Here is a 15550-nt window from a genome sequence, read left to right on the forward strand (position 1 = left end):
GCCTCCTAACAGACCCGACATAGCGCCTACGGATCTTTTCGTGTGGGACTACGGGAAATCAACAGTGTATGAACAAAGTCCACAGAATCGGGTCGACTTACGGAGCAGATCACAGCGGCCTTTCAGTAAATAATTCTAAAAATTCTGCGTGATATGTGCCCATATTGTCTGCCTTTACGTGACGAACGGATTGGAATGAAAGGACAGATCGGTCCATATGTGAGCATGTACTACTTTCTGAACGTATGATTCTCAGAACTGTAGTCCTGTTTTGACGAACACTACTCTTTTTAAACATCCTGTGTTTCTCTGTAAAACAAATATTTTTCTCGAGGTCAGCTTATATCAGTTTTTTCATTGTTCTGTTGACAATTCGTGTAAGACAGTGAACGCCGCAGTTGATGATTGGACTACATCTACATTTATACTCCGCAAGCCATTCAACGGTGTGTGGCGGAGGGCACTTTAAGTGCCAGTGTCATTACCTCTCTTTCCTGTTCCGGTCGCGTATGGTTCGCCGGAAGAACGACTGCCGGAAAGCCTCCGTGCGCTCTCGAATCTCTCTGATTTTACATTCGTGATCTCCTCGGGAGGTATAAGTAGGAGGAAGCAATATATTCGATACCTCATACAGAAACGCACCCTCTCTAAACCTGGACAGCAAGCTACACCGCGATGCAGAGCGCCTATCTTGCAGAGTCTACCACTCGAGTTTGCTAAACATCTCCTTAACGCTACCACGCTTACCAAATAACCCTGTGACGAAACGCGCCGCTCTTCTTTGGATCTTCTCTGTCTCCTCCGTCAACCCGATCTGGTACGGATCCCACACTGATGAGCAATACTCATGTATAGGTCGAACGAGTGTTTTGTAGGCCACCTCCTTTGTTGATGGACTGCATTTTCTAAGGACTCTCCCAATGAATCTCAACCTGGCACCCGCCTTACCGACAATTAATTTTATACGATCATTCCACTTCAAATCGTTCCGCACGCATACTCCCAGATATTTTACAGAAGTAACTGCTACCACAGTTTGTTCCGCTATCATATAATCATACAATAAAGGATCCTTCTTTCTATGTATTGGCAATATATTACATTTGTCTGTGTTAAGGGTCAGTTGCCACTCCCTGCACCAAGTGCCTATCCGCTGCAGATGTTCCTGCATTTCGCTGCAGTTTTCTAAAGCTGCAACTCCTCTGTATACCAGAGCATGATCCGCGAACTTCGGACACTGTCTTACCTGGTCCCTGAAGGGCAGGCTGGCGAAGGAGGGAAGGTTCTTGGCCCACTTGACGGCCATGAAGAGCAGGCGCGCCGCCGTCTCGTGCAGCGTCTCGTGCACGGGCGGGTAGAGGGCCGGCGCCGGCTCGGGCGGCCGCGGGCCCATCGGCGCCTGCAGGCCGCCCCCGCCGCCCCCGCCGCCGCCCGCGCTCGTGGGGCCAGCGCCCGGCCCCGCACTCCCGCACAGCGGCGGCAGCGACTCTTCGTTCGTCACGTCGATGCTGTCCTCTGCAACAGCGCGCCGACAACCTTCACAGCCGTGTAGAAGCAGATCGCGTCGCGGTACTGCAGATTACGTGGGGTAGTCGTAAAGCTACTACTGGTACTGGAGACAAGACCCAAGAAAAATTGAGACATTTACGTAGGATTTGTGGGTGTAGAAAAAGAGTTAGAAAATGGAAAGTGCTGACTGATCTGAAATGCGGCGTCCACCGACGTATCGACAGGTTTCATAACACGAGCCACACTGAGCTCCATTCGGACTATAAAAGGCGAAGGAGGGCCATGCGCACTGACGTAAAAAAAACAAAACAAAAAAAAACAAATCGTGACACCGAGAAGGGGTGTGCGAAAGTTGGTGAGCGTGTTTCTACAGTCGCACAAGAATGGCGGTTTGCACATTTTCCTTTCAGACTTAGGAAGTTTATCGGTTACGATTGCACAGCACCCCACGTGGAATTTTGATCTTCAAAATAAAACCACAGTTTACACAGGAAAAAATACGGAATTTCCGTAACCTTTTTTCACGTACCTTCTTAAAAGTTTACTGACACATCAAAATGTCTAAACCTCGCAATTATTGAGGATTAGGTACTATTATAGAGTTGATTGCAACAAATCCTCCGATCGTCACAAGACCTAAGCACCGACTTCGACTTCTTGTCTCCAGCACGTAATCCCGCATCCAGTCCTAAAGCGTGCGAGATTTCTCGCTTCTGGTTGCCTGAATCCCAACATAACAATCACCTTTCAATTTGGAGGCACATAAACCAGTATTTTCCCTCATTGGATGAACCCGATTCCGAAATTCTGACGAAGCTAAAAATTATTTGTTTCAGAATAACTTTAACATCTGAAATGCCGAAATACGGTTCATAATTCCTAAGTCCCTGTAGCTGGCTTCTTTAAAATTCGCAATTTCCCACATGTGTGTGACTTACACAAGCAATAATACTCATGTTACGTACTAAAGCATAACCCACCAGGTGTTATAGAAAATAAGTTGACGTGTGCTATGTTTTTAAAGCAGTAGATGTCACTAAGAAATCCTTGTTGGTGTGTAACACGCAAACAGGAGTCGGTTTCTGAATTGTCCCCGTGATAATTAATGTAAGTGTTTTTCACTTGCACTGCTGTCTGGAAAACAGTGTATTGTTTAGCTCACGACACGCTTGTACTGGAAAACAAGGCAGGAAAAACCTCTGTATCTGCAGCAGACTAGCTTAGCGTGTTACGTCCGTTGCGTCGTAGTTTCAGTCCTTAACCTCTCTTCTTACCTCCCCTTCTTTTCGCGCCCACCGAATTAATCAAAGCGAGTAATTAAAATTCCGCGTTATTTTAATTAAGAGCAAGGAAGAAACAAGCGAGGGCCGGATTATGTACACTAATTGATGCGCGACGAAGATTGCGGGTAGCTAATTGAAGCGCCCGCGCTCCCTCAACTTTGCTTGTTAAGAAGCTCCGCGAAATATGGCGCGCAGACTCAACTTGAAGCTCCCTAATTACGCACCAGTTCGAGCGAAGAGGCAGACGTCTCAGAGCTAAGGCGAGCTGCGAGAGGTGGGGAAATACTGCGAGGTGGCAGCACGCTAATTGTGTGCAGACGAGGGAACAGCCGAGGTAATTCGAGCGAGCGACCACTTCACTTGTCACGCCACAGTACATAATCTCCCAGTGGCACCGTAGCTAGCGATACCGGGCGTAAGTGTCTCGCCTTTACCTCCTTGCGGGATAGAGAAATGGAAGCGGACAGCGACGTGAACAAGTCTAGTATTTTTTGTCATGCCTCTTCTATTTTTCCTATTGCTGTTATGGTGGTCTTCAATCTGAAGATTGATTTGATGCTGCTCTCATGAGTCGTGCAAGCCCCTTCATCTTTGCAAAGCTACTGCGACCTACATCAACTTGAAAGGGCTTGCTGTATTCAGACTTCGTCTCCAAATGCAGTTCTTATCTCAGTCCACCCTCATACACACTCAGCAAGCCACCATATGGTGCATGGCGGACGGTAACTTCTACCTCTGCTAGTAATTCCCTTTTCTGCTTCATGACTAACTAACTGTCTGTCTCCATACTAGCCCTAATTTTTCTCGTATTAGCTTCGTTGTTCTTATGCGAGATGCGCGTTGGTGGCAGCAGAATCGGTCTGCAGACGCAAATGCTGGTTCTCTAAACTTTCTCAATAATATTTCGCGAAAAGGACGTCGTCTTCCCTCCACGGATTCCCATTGAGCATTTCCGTAATACTCTCATGTTGATCGAATCTGTCGGTAATAAATCTAGCAGTAGGCCTCTGAATGGTTCGATGTCTTCCTTTAATCCGACCTGGTGAGGATCCCAAACGCTGGAGTGGTAGTCAAGAATGGGCTGCACAAGAGTTCCATACGCTGTCTCTTTTAAAAATGAGCTACACTCTCCTAGAGTTCTACAAATAAAAAATCGACCATCTGCATTATCTACAACTGACCTAACATTTCCCTCCATAGCCAAACTGACGACACCTTGGTGCTTCAGAATGTGTCCTAGCAACCGAGTCCTTCGTTTGGTAAAGTTGTGTCACAAATTTCTTTTTTCCTCATTCTATTCACTATCTCCTCATTAGTTATTCGATCTACGAAGCTAATCTTGCAATATTCTTCTGTAGCACTACATTTCAAAAGCTTCGATTTTCTTTTTGCCTGAACTTATTATGGCCCACATATCACTTCCGAACAACGTTACACTCCAGACAAAATACCTTCAGAAAAGACTTTTTATTCGATGTTAAAAATTTCTCGTTCTCAGAAGCGCTTTTTTTGTTATTGCCATTCTGTATTTTATGACCTTTCTCGGCCATCATCAGTTAGTTTTTCTGTCCAAACAGCGAAACTCATCTACTGCTTCTAGTGTCTAATTTCGATATCTAAATCTATCAGCATCTCATATTTTTATTAGATTACATTTCATTACTTTTTATATACTTTTGTTAATATTCACGTTATAACCTCATCTCAAGATACTATTTGGTGTGCTTCCCTGCTCTTGTAAGTTTTTTTCTGTCTCTGACAAATTTGCCATGTCATCAGCCTTTTTTCATCTCCTTGAATTTGTATTACCTTTGAAAATTTTTCGTTGGTTTGCTTGACACCTTCTTCAGTGTATAGATTGAATAACATTGGAGAGAGGCTACAACCCCGTCTCAATTCCTTCTCTGCTTCCTTTTCCTATCTTTCTACGGTACTGTGGGCGGTTTAATCAAGTACTCTGTCCAGTGTTCTGTTCAATTTTTTCTTTCTAACTTTCGGAATAAGAGGCTGCTCACGGCCTTTATAAAGTGATATATGAAATTAATTGTCCTATAGGTCTCGCATTATTTACTGTTATATTTCTTTTTTAAAGGAACCAGATTAGTTTAATCTGTTTCCTAACGCTTTTATAGCTTCAGCTGTTATTTTATTACAACCCACTGCTTTTCCGTTTTTGAGATTCTTCACCCCCTACATACCTCAACACCTTTGATCCACGATCCATTCCATTTTATAATCTAGTCTTAGTATCAGTATCACGTCCTCAACTCCACTTACAAGTGGAGGTAAAAAAGAAAACTAAAGTCTTGTGGCATGAATGCCTAGCTGACCACGAAGGGCGCATTCTGGAGGACTTGGGTTCAATTCCCAGTCCGGCAGTCTTGACTGAGGTTTCCGTAGTTTCCTTAGTCACTCCAGGCAAATGCCGGGACTGTACCCTTTCGATGGCCCCGGCCAACATTTCCGCCCAATCCCTACCCCCCCCCCCCCCTCCCCCCCAATAACTTTTCACGTCCAGTCACTAAAATCGTTTCCCTTCTGTTATTAATCGAATACGTTTGGCTCATTATGTTTAATTTCGAAGTTCCTCCGCACTCCCCAAAACCCTCCACCCTTTTTCACCATCTCCAGAACATAATTTATCCCTTAACATGGCTCTGCTACACTTAGTCGCGCCACACGTATTTAATATGTGTTCTTAATCCATTTCATTTTACGCCGGCACGGTAAGTCAGCGTGATCGGTCAGAGGGTTAACTGCCCTGTCTAATAAAAAAATACTGAGTTAATGGATCAACGACGAACTGAAACGGGTGTCTTCTTGCGTCGTCCGCCCCGAGCAGATACAACGAACGAAAACTAACAAAATGAGATTAAGAAAAAGGGGGGGGGGGGGCAGGTTCAGCTGCCTAATTGGAAAGGTTTTCCCTATCATTCACACGCGCAGACACGTTCCCTTCGGGAGGTAAGGGAGCTGTGTTGGGTATGCGTGCAGTTAGAGAGCAGTGGGGTGGTGTGTGGTACGTACCGTCGTCTGCCTCCTGCTTGGCCGGCACCTCTGCGGGCGAGCCCAGCATGGCGGCGCCGTGGTAGCGCGGGGACAGCCCCATCGCCAGCGACACCGGCGGCCTGCAACACAAGTACACGCTGCCTCACGCTGTACTCGACATTCACCGTGCCAGCAGCCGCGAGCCACGCCAGAGCACTTCACTAAACTACAGTAACCTCGCCAGCGCCAGCACTACCTACAGCAGCGTCAAATGCAAGTGGAAATGGAGCGAGGGGAGCCAGCGGGTGAGGAGATTCAAGACTGCAGGGCTCTGGATGACACACCACAATTACTGCTGTGTGCTACTGTACTGGATATTCCACGATTACCATTATACACTTCCACAGACTGACACGAAAGTGAGATTGAGTGGTTCACAACCTGTTGCAGCCTATTTTCTAATTGATGCCATGCTTGGTGTCCCCACTCGCATCCTATACCAGCTCATCCACTTCTCAGTCTTTCTACAGCACTTTTGAATCCGCTACGAAAACCGGAAAACTCAATCCCAGGTCCCCTTATCCTACCCTCTTAGTTTCAATCTAAGTACCCTGGCATTAGACTCATATCCCACCTCTCACGCACTAATATGCGTTGTCCACCGTCTCACTCCATAAGTTCAACTCTGCTACTACTCAACCATGAAATTCGTCCCGAGATGTGTTCGCCCTAACAAATAACGAATATGGTGATGATTATGGTCATGATAGTGATGATGATGGTGATGATAACGATAATGATATGTCTGATGGAGCGAACGACACTATGTCTTTAGTGCACCCATAAATATTAGTTATGAGGCACAGAGGTTAAAAGCGAAAAATTCAAAAAACCACAGGATCTCTGATCCCAAAAACCGATGGCGTAAAAACGTGCATCCGCACGCACACCCACGCATACACACACACACACACACACACACACACACACACACACACACACACACACATGCATGCACGCGCACTGCTCACGTTCTAAAATCCATTGATTTGTCACTTATGACACTCATTTAAAAGAGTAATGGAACAATGAAAATCTAAAATACGACTGCAGAAAGAAGTATGTATTGATAATCGAGGAACACTCTGTATACAGTTTGTGTGAGCCTTACCTTTTCGTAAACAATAGTGCAGAGATCTTTCGGGGCAATGTGCGTTTTATATGATCCATTAAGGACGAATTAATGGCAAATTTATCGTTGCTGGTAATTTTTCTGACTGAAGCAAATGAGGCCATCTCAGAATTTAACATGGGTAGATGCAAGAAAAGTCATCGTTTAATAGAGCTCTTGAAGCTGAACATTTTTGACGTGGAAACGTTTGTAGCACTTGCGGTGGTATCCTCTACACGATCTCCCTTACTTTTATTTAGTAACTGACGCTTAAAGAAGGGAACAACATTTTTGAGATGGAAAGTGCTGGAACATTCCTTTCTCACGCTTCCTGTTTCAATTTCTTTTCAATCGTACTCCAATGTCCAATGGACTAACGATTCCATGGCACAGTTGATGTAGCCACTGAACATGCTTAATGTATTCCCAAAGCCCATGGGCCACGCAGTACAGTTTGAAGAGCGTTTTGCTCTTCATGGATACCTTACGCCATTCACAAGTGAGCAGAGAAAGGCATGGTGTGCTTTAGACCATACGGGTTTATATGAGAATGTAGCAAACGAAACAACGATCAGAAATCACGAGACTTCGAAAAAGCAAAGCCAGTTCTATCTGCCGGTCACTGTTTTCTATGGAGCAATATGGCTACTTTCTATTCGTTGGTTTGCGAAGAGTTTAACAGCAAATACTGAATACTACGCCAATAACCTGTACCAAATGAGAAAATTACGCAACAAGATACCTTTATTGCAAAAGAACAAAATATCTCTCGTAGGGACAATACCTAACCACAAAGGCCCCTTATTAATGCCAAAACTGAGAGCTGAATGTTCTTTGAAATTCGGCCTTCAACTTTTCCTACTCTCACATTCGAAGAAATTTATACCCGGAAAAGGCTTTCAGCCCAACGACGAGACAGTCGTAGATGTATATTTCGCACGTCATCCAGAATCGCTCTTTGGGTATGGAATGTGCTCAGTGGCATAAGGTGAGGGAAAGTACATTGACATGAAAAATGACGACGATGATTATGTTTGGTTTGTGGGGCTGTCAACGGCGTGGTTATCAGCGCCCAAACAAATTCCCAATATTTTCATTATCCTGTCCCGGCATTTTCTTGAATGATGATGAAACGATGAGGACAACACAAACACCCAGTCCCCGGACGGAGAAAATCCCTGACTTGCCGGGCATCGAACCCTGGACCCTGTGATCCAGAGGCAGCAAAGCTACCCACTAGACCGAGAGCTGCGGACTTAACCTGAAAAGGACTACATCGAAGAATATGAGTATGTTTTTTTTAGTTACAAAATATGTTCAATTCCAGAGTGATAAATATCGCTTGCCATTGTAACTGCAAGAAGCTTAGAAATCTCTATACAATTTCTTTGCAGTTTGTTGCAGCAGACGCGCTTTAGTGTGCAAAAATCTCGTAATGCTTGTATGCGGTCATGTTGTTAGATAAGTTGTATCGCAATTTAACTGATGAGATCTAGAAACTATTCCTAACTGAAACCGCACTGCCTGACAAAAAATAGTGAAGCACTCAGAAAATATGGTCGGATGTCAATGTAAAACCGCACCCGAACACACGATCGGCGGGTACTTAGGGAATAAATGATTGGACTTGTAATTCAAAATTGTTAAGGCTTTCGTGGCCACTTGTTGACAAACTGCCTGTTGGCTGCTGTATCGGGTTCTTCGGCCGACGTTCGTTTGATGCTTTTTCCAACGTTTCGTCGGCACGGGTGGCTGTCATTGTCAAAGCTTCACCCTCCAGTGCTGGCGGTGGACTGGCGTCAAGCTCGCGGCCGCAGATTATATGTACCTGAAGCCCAATGTCCACAGACTTTTCCGTGGTGGTTTCCGGTGCTGCTCTCCCCTTGCCACGTGTAACAGTCGTTCGCTGCAGCACGGGAATCCAGGATTCGTTCACTTTGAGGCTTTCTTTTTTCTTGTTGAAGTTGTTCTCATGTTTGTGTATTTCTGTGAAGAGCGTTAGATATTGAGTGATCACTATGAAGGACATGGAGATCCCCCCACTCTTGTGTGAGACGCGTGATCAGTAACTGACAGACTTTGAAAGGTGCCTAAGTGGGGTCTCCAGGAGGCCGGCTGGTCGGATCATGCAATATCCGGATTTGTGGGGCATTCGGCTGTGACTGTGGGAACCCTTTGGACTGCGTGGGAACGTGAGGAACGCATACGAGTCGTCAAGGTTCCAGCGCCGTGTTTTGCACCAAACACTTCATAGCCCCTTCGCATCTGTTCCCGCCATCCGAGAACACGTAATGGACTCCCATCAATATTCTGTGTCATCCCGCACCACTGGTCAGGGTCTATCAGCAGCCGGACTAAGGGACTGCTATCCCATGCATAGTTTGCCCCCAGTAGCTGAGTGGTCAGCGCGACAGAATCGGATGGGACCAGGTTCGATTCCCGGCTGGGTCGGAGATTTTCTTCGCTCAGGGACTGGGTGTTGTGTTGTGCTAATCATCATCATTTCATCCCCATCGACGGGAAAGTCGCCGAAGTGGCGTCAAATCGAAAGACTTGCACCCGGCGAACGGTCTACCCGACGGGAGGCCCTAGTCACACGACATCCCATGCGTGGGCTGCTGTTAAAACCACAACGCAAGTGGTTGCGTTCGAGGTGGTGCTATGATCGGGAAACATGGACTACCGATGAATGGTGTCGCACTGTGTTCCCGATGAACCGTGATTCTGCACTACCCCAAAATGACCACCGTTGACCATTATGGCGGCGACTTGGGGAGAGGTCCTGTTCTCGAACTGTTTTGGATGGGCGCAGCCGCGTTAGTCCTGACGCCATGGAGTGGGGAGTCATCGGGTGTGATACCAGGTCACGGCTGGTAATGATAGAGGGAACGCTGACAGCACAACGTACTTCATGGACACTCTGCGTTTTCGTGTGTTACCTCTCATGCGACAGAATTATGGTGTCATTTTTGAACTGGACAATGCTGTCCATACTTGGCACGTGTCGCTATGAACTGTGTGCCAGATGGTTAAGTACTCCTGTGGCCAGCAAGATCGCCAGGTCTGTCCCCAACAGAACATGTGTACTACGACCAACTCGGATGACAGCTCTATCCCACTGTTAGTATCCAGGATCTCGAGGACTAGTTGTAACACTTGTGGTCAGCTTGCCGTATGAGAGGATACAATTAATTTATGTCACCCTTTCCAACAGAATCCGTGCATCCGTCCATGCCAGAGAGGGTACAAGGTCATACTGATAAGTGGGCTCATACCCAATTTCTCTGTGAATCTGACTTGATTTTGTAATCAATGAAATACCATCACATAGCCTTTCAACCGATAAAGATTCTCTGTGTTTCTGCCCCCTTCCTCATTCCTTTCGGATGCTTTACTTTTTGGGGGGGGGGGGGGGTAGTGTATACGTCCAGTGAACATGACCCAAACTGTTAGGTGACAACTTTATCGCAAAATCGCACATACGGATAAAGTTAAAAGAAATAATGTACTTGTGTAAAGTGGAGTTTTCATTGATAATCTCTTTGCAAGTGCGAAAATCGAAAGTGTTGTAGTATCCAGAGCATGAAAGACGTTCCCAGTAGTTTGATATCGATTTACGTGGGAGAACGGCCAAAGGATAGGTGCTGACCGAGGCTAGGACGCGCACAGTGCTGGGTGCGAAGCCCATTGTGCAGCCATTAGCGGCGATTAGCATGACAAGGGCCGCTTGATCTGGCAGGGGTGGCGGCGTAAGCCGGCGCCAGATGAGGCCGCAGCTGGTGGCTGGTGGCTGCTGGTGAGCCCACATGTCTCCCCCTGGCAGCGGCCGGGGCCGGGGGCAGTTATTCTTCCTGCAGTTGTGACACGGGTAATTCTGCAGGCACGCCCAGGCCGCGCGAGGATCAGCGTGTCGTAAGTGCAAGATTAATATCGCGCTCGCCAATACCTCACTGCCTTTGTGACGTCGGGGATTACGCCGTTTGCCCTCACCCAAGTGCGTATTATTACGACTGCAGAAGGTTTTTACATATATTTCCATTTGTTTGTATGAGCGAGCAGGATGTTGACTTAGCTATTGTGGGTATTTCTTCGCATACAGTCGACTTCTCTGTATTAATATAAGCGTGTGCGGTCGTGTTAGATATACAAACGTGCACCTCTCCCCTAACAGTACAGACCGAGCGAGGTCGAGATGATAAAGACTCTGAGAACTTATTCGTGGGGGGCGGGGCTCATATCCCGATGGGCGATGCATATTTAGATTTTCAATAGTTTTCCTGAACTGATTAGCACGAATTCCGCGACGGTTCCTTTTAAAAGAATTTGGCTGATTTCCTCCACATCTGTGTCTCATTTCGAGCTTTCGCTCCATCTTTAATGAAATCATCATCGATGGGACGTTAAACTCGACGTTTCCTCCCTTTCCAAATCATCTATGATATTAAAGGGATAATCTGGGTCACAGCCCCAGTTACAGGTTACCTATACACTGAGTTGACAAAAACCGTGGAATAGCGATATGCACATATACAGATGGATGTAGTATCGCATACATAAGATATAAAAGGGCAGTGCATGGTCGAAGCTGTCATTTGTACTCAGGTGACTCGTGTGAAAAGGTGTCCGAAGCGATTTTATGACTGCTCGACGTGAATTAACAGACTCTGAAGGCAGAATGGTAGCTGGAGCTAGATGCATCGAGCACTCCATTTCGGAAATCGTTAGGGAATTCAACATTTTGAGACCTAATTGTCAAGAGTGTGCCGTGAATACCACATTTCAGGCATTACCTACCACCACGGACAACGCAGTGGCCGACGGCCTTCACTTAACGACCGAGAGCAACTGCGTCTGCATGAATCTGACAGTGGCAACAGACAAGCAGCACTGCGCGAAATAACTGCGGGAAACAATGTGGGACGTTCGACGAACGTATCGTTAGGACAGAGCGGCGAAATTTGGCGTTAATGGGCCACGGTAGCAGACGAGCGATGCGAATGCCTCTGCTAACACAGCATCGTCGCCTGAAGCGCCTCTCCCGGGCTCGTGACCACATCGGTTGAACCCTATACGACTGGAAAACCGTGGCCTGGTCAGATGAGTCTCGTTTTCAGTTGGTTACAGCTGATGGTAGGGTTAGAGTGTGGCGCAGACCCTATGAATCCATGACCCACGTTGTCAAGCTTGTGGTAGCTTCATAATGGTGTGGACTGTGTTTACATGGAATGGACTAGGTCCTCTTGTCCAAATAAACCGTTCGTTAATTGGAAATCGTTATGTTCGGCTATTTGGAGAGCATATGCAGTCATTCATGGACTTTATGTTCCCAAATAAAAACTGATTTTTTATGGATGACACTGCGTCACGTCACCGGGATACAGTTCTTCACGACTGGTTTGAAGAACATTGTGGACAATTCGAAGAAATTATTTGGCCACCCAGATCGCTCAACGTGAATGCCATCGAACATTTATGGGACATAATCCAGAGGTCAATTCGTGCACAGAAGCCTGCCCCGGCAACACTTTCGCAATTACGGGCGGCTGTAGAGGCAACTTGGGTCAATATTTTTGCAGGGGACGACCAACGACTTGATGAGTCCATGCCATGACGAGGTGCTGCACTAGGCCGGGCAAAAGGAGGTCCTACACGACACTAAGAAGTAGCCCATGACTTTTGTCACCTCATTGTGTAACGCTTCCAGTGGCATCGAAAATCTGATTTTCAGCGTACCATACAATTAATGACCAAATTTAAAGCTGTACAATGCTGCCATAATGTGGTAAGAGTGAAACGTCGTGTTAAAAGTCAAACAAAAAAAGTTAAGTATTACAGTTAGAAACTGTGTCTATGTTTTGAGGCTGCATAATGCAAGGCGCGCAAATTAGCAAGACATTCTCATCCAGCTTTTGATAATGAGAGCACTTACCGACTTCCAACAAACAACAGACGTATTTTAAAAGCTTTACAAAACTCTGCTCGCTGACATCCCTCACAAAATAAAGACGCAGCGTACTATATTTTCACTGTTCATGCAGTAAAACTGCATCATCAGGCATGACGTTGTAATTTATTACTTTATTTACTACTAATTTCGTAACACATTTTGCAGACAGTATCCACATATGCTACTGAACGTTCGGGTAAAATTGTATCATTGTACGACTCATGATTTGGGAGATTTGGCGTTTTAAACGTGGAATCTCGATTCTTTAAAGAAACGGGCCTGGTGGTTTACTGGCATAATCGAGTCCTAAGATGTTGAACCATATCAAAGCTTTCACCTTACCTCTCTCGTGACTGTGATAGAGACCAGTATAAAAAATAACAAATGGTAAACCGAAACAAGCTACAATTTGATGGAATGACCCCACGTCTTCTACGTCAGTTGTGTGGTTTTCATATGACTGAAGCTGCCGCCAGTCTTTCTTTCTCTCTCTTTTCTTTGCTATTGCTTAGCATAGCGTGACATTGTGGGGAAGACAGCGTACTGCAGTTTTCATTTTCTCTTGCGCTATTACGTGATGACAAACGTTGTCTGTGGATAATATCACTCATCCCAGTTAAAGCTTTTATGTCCTTCAAATCAATAAATTCATAAAAGTATTGCAAACGTAATTTTCCTGAGCACACCATTAATTTTTAGGTAGGTCAAAGTTTGGAGACCAATACGTGGTCCTTTACGTAACCTTACAATGAACGTATCATGAAGAACGTTTTCTGTCATATGTACTATAAAGTGTTGGAAATATTTCTCATGACTTCCTCCACCATTTTAGAAGGAGTATTTTATGTATCAATGCATAGATGATACAGTATTTTTGCGAGAACAGCGATTTCATAACATTTTTTATTTATGTTTAATATGAATTTAATATTAACTACAAATAAAAAATAAACTTTAGCTGAGTGATTGGTATTTCCAGAAAAGGTTAATAAAGTCACATTACGTGACTGAAAGCGAAAAAAATGTATGAAGTACTGTGATGCATAGTTAAACATTAATAAGCGTATATTTTTGTGTGTGAAACCTTTCGAAGTATTAGTAATAACTGTTGTAAACAGACTGAATCGTTCTGTACACTTTATTTCCGTTGTCAGAGAAATATAAATAAGAGAACTTATTGCACTTTTAAATAACTTTTGTTCTTACTGATCTTTTTGAAGGCAACATTTAATAACAGAGCAACAAAATACTGGAATGTTCCAAGTTAACTTTGTTGCCCCCTTAAGTCAGTCATGTTGTCTCCTGAACGAAGTACATTATTCAGAAGAAAATGCTGTTATTTTGAACAACTTAACTGCTCCAATGAACATGCATCGCCTTTCGCAATAAATTTCGAATCGGTGCTGTTGGAAGCGCTTTGACAGTCTTCATGCCTTTACTAATAGTATTGGGTGCGCAGAAGGCAGTTCCTACTCGGTGTTTCCTCAATATTCGTCCTGTTTTCCCCCAGTAGGAACTGTCTTTTGCCCACCCAATAAAACACAGTCATTATTGGGAAGTGTCAAGGACGATCTCGGTTTGCAGAAGCCCGGCAGATACCAGATTCCGTGTCACTGTGGGAAGACTTATATTGGACAGACAGTGCACACCATCGATGATCGTTGCCGAGAATATCAGAGGCACACCGACTTAGGTACCCCAACAAGACGGCGGTCGCAGAGCACTGTTTGAACATACCAAGGTCTTGGCACAGACATGTATGTACTGGGGCAGCGTCGTTGAGAGGCTATCGAATTTCATACCAGGGACGGACTCATCAACCGAGATTGCGGCTATAGCCTCAGCAAGACATGGGGACCAGCATTGAGTCTAATTAAAAAGACGCTCAGCAAAGAAAACGAATGGGCGACCAGGGCGGACGAGGCAGTTACTCCGACGCCACCACAGACGCCGACCCCAGCCTCTCAGCGACCGCCGACGCGCGGCCGCGGGTGCGGACCGAGGAGAGAACGCCTCGCAGGGTAGGGGATTTAAGACGGCCGCTCGCCCTCAGAAGCTCAGTTCGTCAGCGCACCTGACGATGGCGACATGTCTGATCGCCGAAATATTGTGCCCGTTGGACACAGTACGTCCGTGGACTGTTCGAGCATGAAATACGCCGGGAGAAACTGAAGAATCACACATATTTACCTGTTTGCGAACCTCAGAAGCACCTTTTTTTATTAGAAACCTGTATTTTGTCGTATAGTTTCTACTACGCGACAGTTTTCGTAACATCTCGAATTTCGTCTTACACTGAGACATCACCACCTTGACCAGATAGTTTAAGGAGAAAAACAGCATACCTGCTAGATATCAGCCCCAGCAATCGATCTCACGCCAAAATCTGGGCTATTATTCCGACACAATGCAGTTATGAGCTTGTGAAAGTACAGTTTTCATGTTGCGATTCAGAAATGCAGTGTAAATTAGTGAAATGATTGCGTTATTAAAAAGTAGCTTAGCACTATTTAGTTATTAACATCGCTGTTGTTATTTAGTTATTAACATCGCTGTTGTGGGTTATTTGCTTTGAATTTTAAAGCCGGCACTGCTACGGTGAAGTGCATTTGCAGGGGACAGTCTGTTCTGTAGCGTGATGGCTTGATTAAG

The 15550-nt window shown here is 45.4% G+C and overlaps 1 protein-coding gene across 1 annotated transcript in view; it reads right to left on the minus strand.

Moving 5' to 3' along the window:
- LOC126267757 (photoreceptor-specific nuclear receptor-like) overlaps window positions 1–15550 on the minus strand; it is a 145433-nt gene that overhangs the window by 20652 nt on the left and 109231 nt on the right. Inside the window, exons 4-5 of the mRNA XM_049973061.1 lie at window positions 5820–5920; window positions 1247–1515 (exon numbers count right to left, since the gene is read on the minus strand). Of these exons, the coding sequence (XP_049829018.1) occupies window positions 1247–1515; window positions 5820–5920 (370 nt within the window). The remainder of the gene's footprint in view (window positions 1–1246; window positions 1516–5819; window positions 5921–15550) is intronic.

Source organism: Schistocerca gregaria, chromosome 4, assembly GCF_023897955.1.
Source record: "Schistocerca gregaria isolate iqSchGreg1 chromosome 4, iqSchGreg1.2, whole genome shotgun sequence".
Taxonomy (NCBI): Eukaryota; Metazoa; Arthropoda; class Insecta; order Orthoptera; family Acrididae; genus Schistocerca; species Schistocerca gregaria.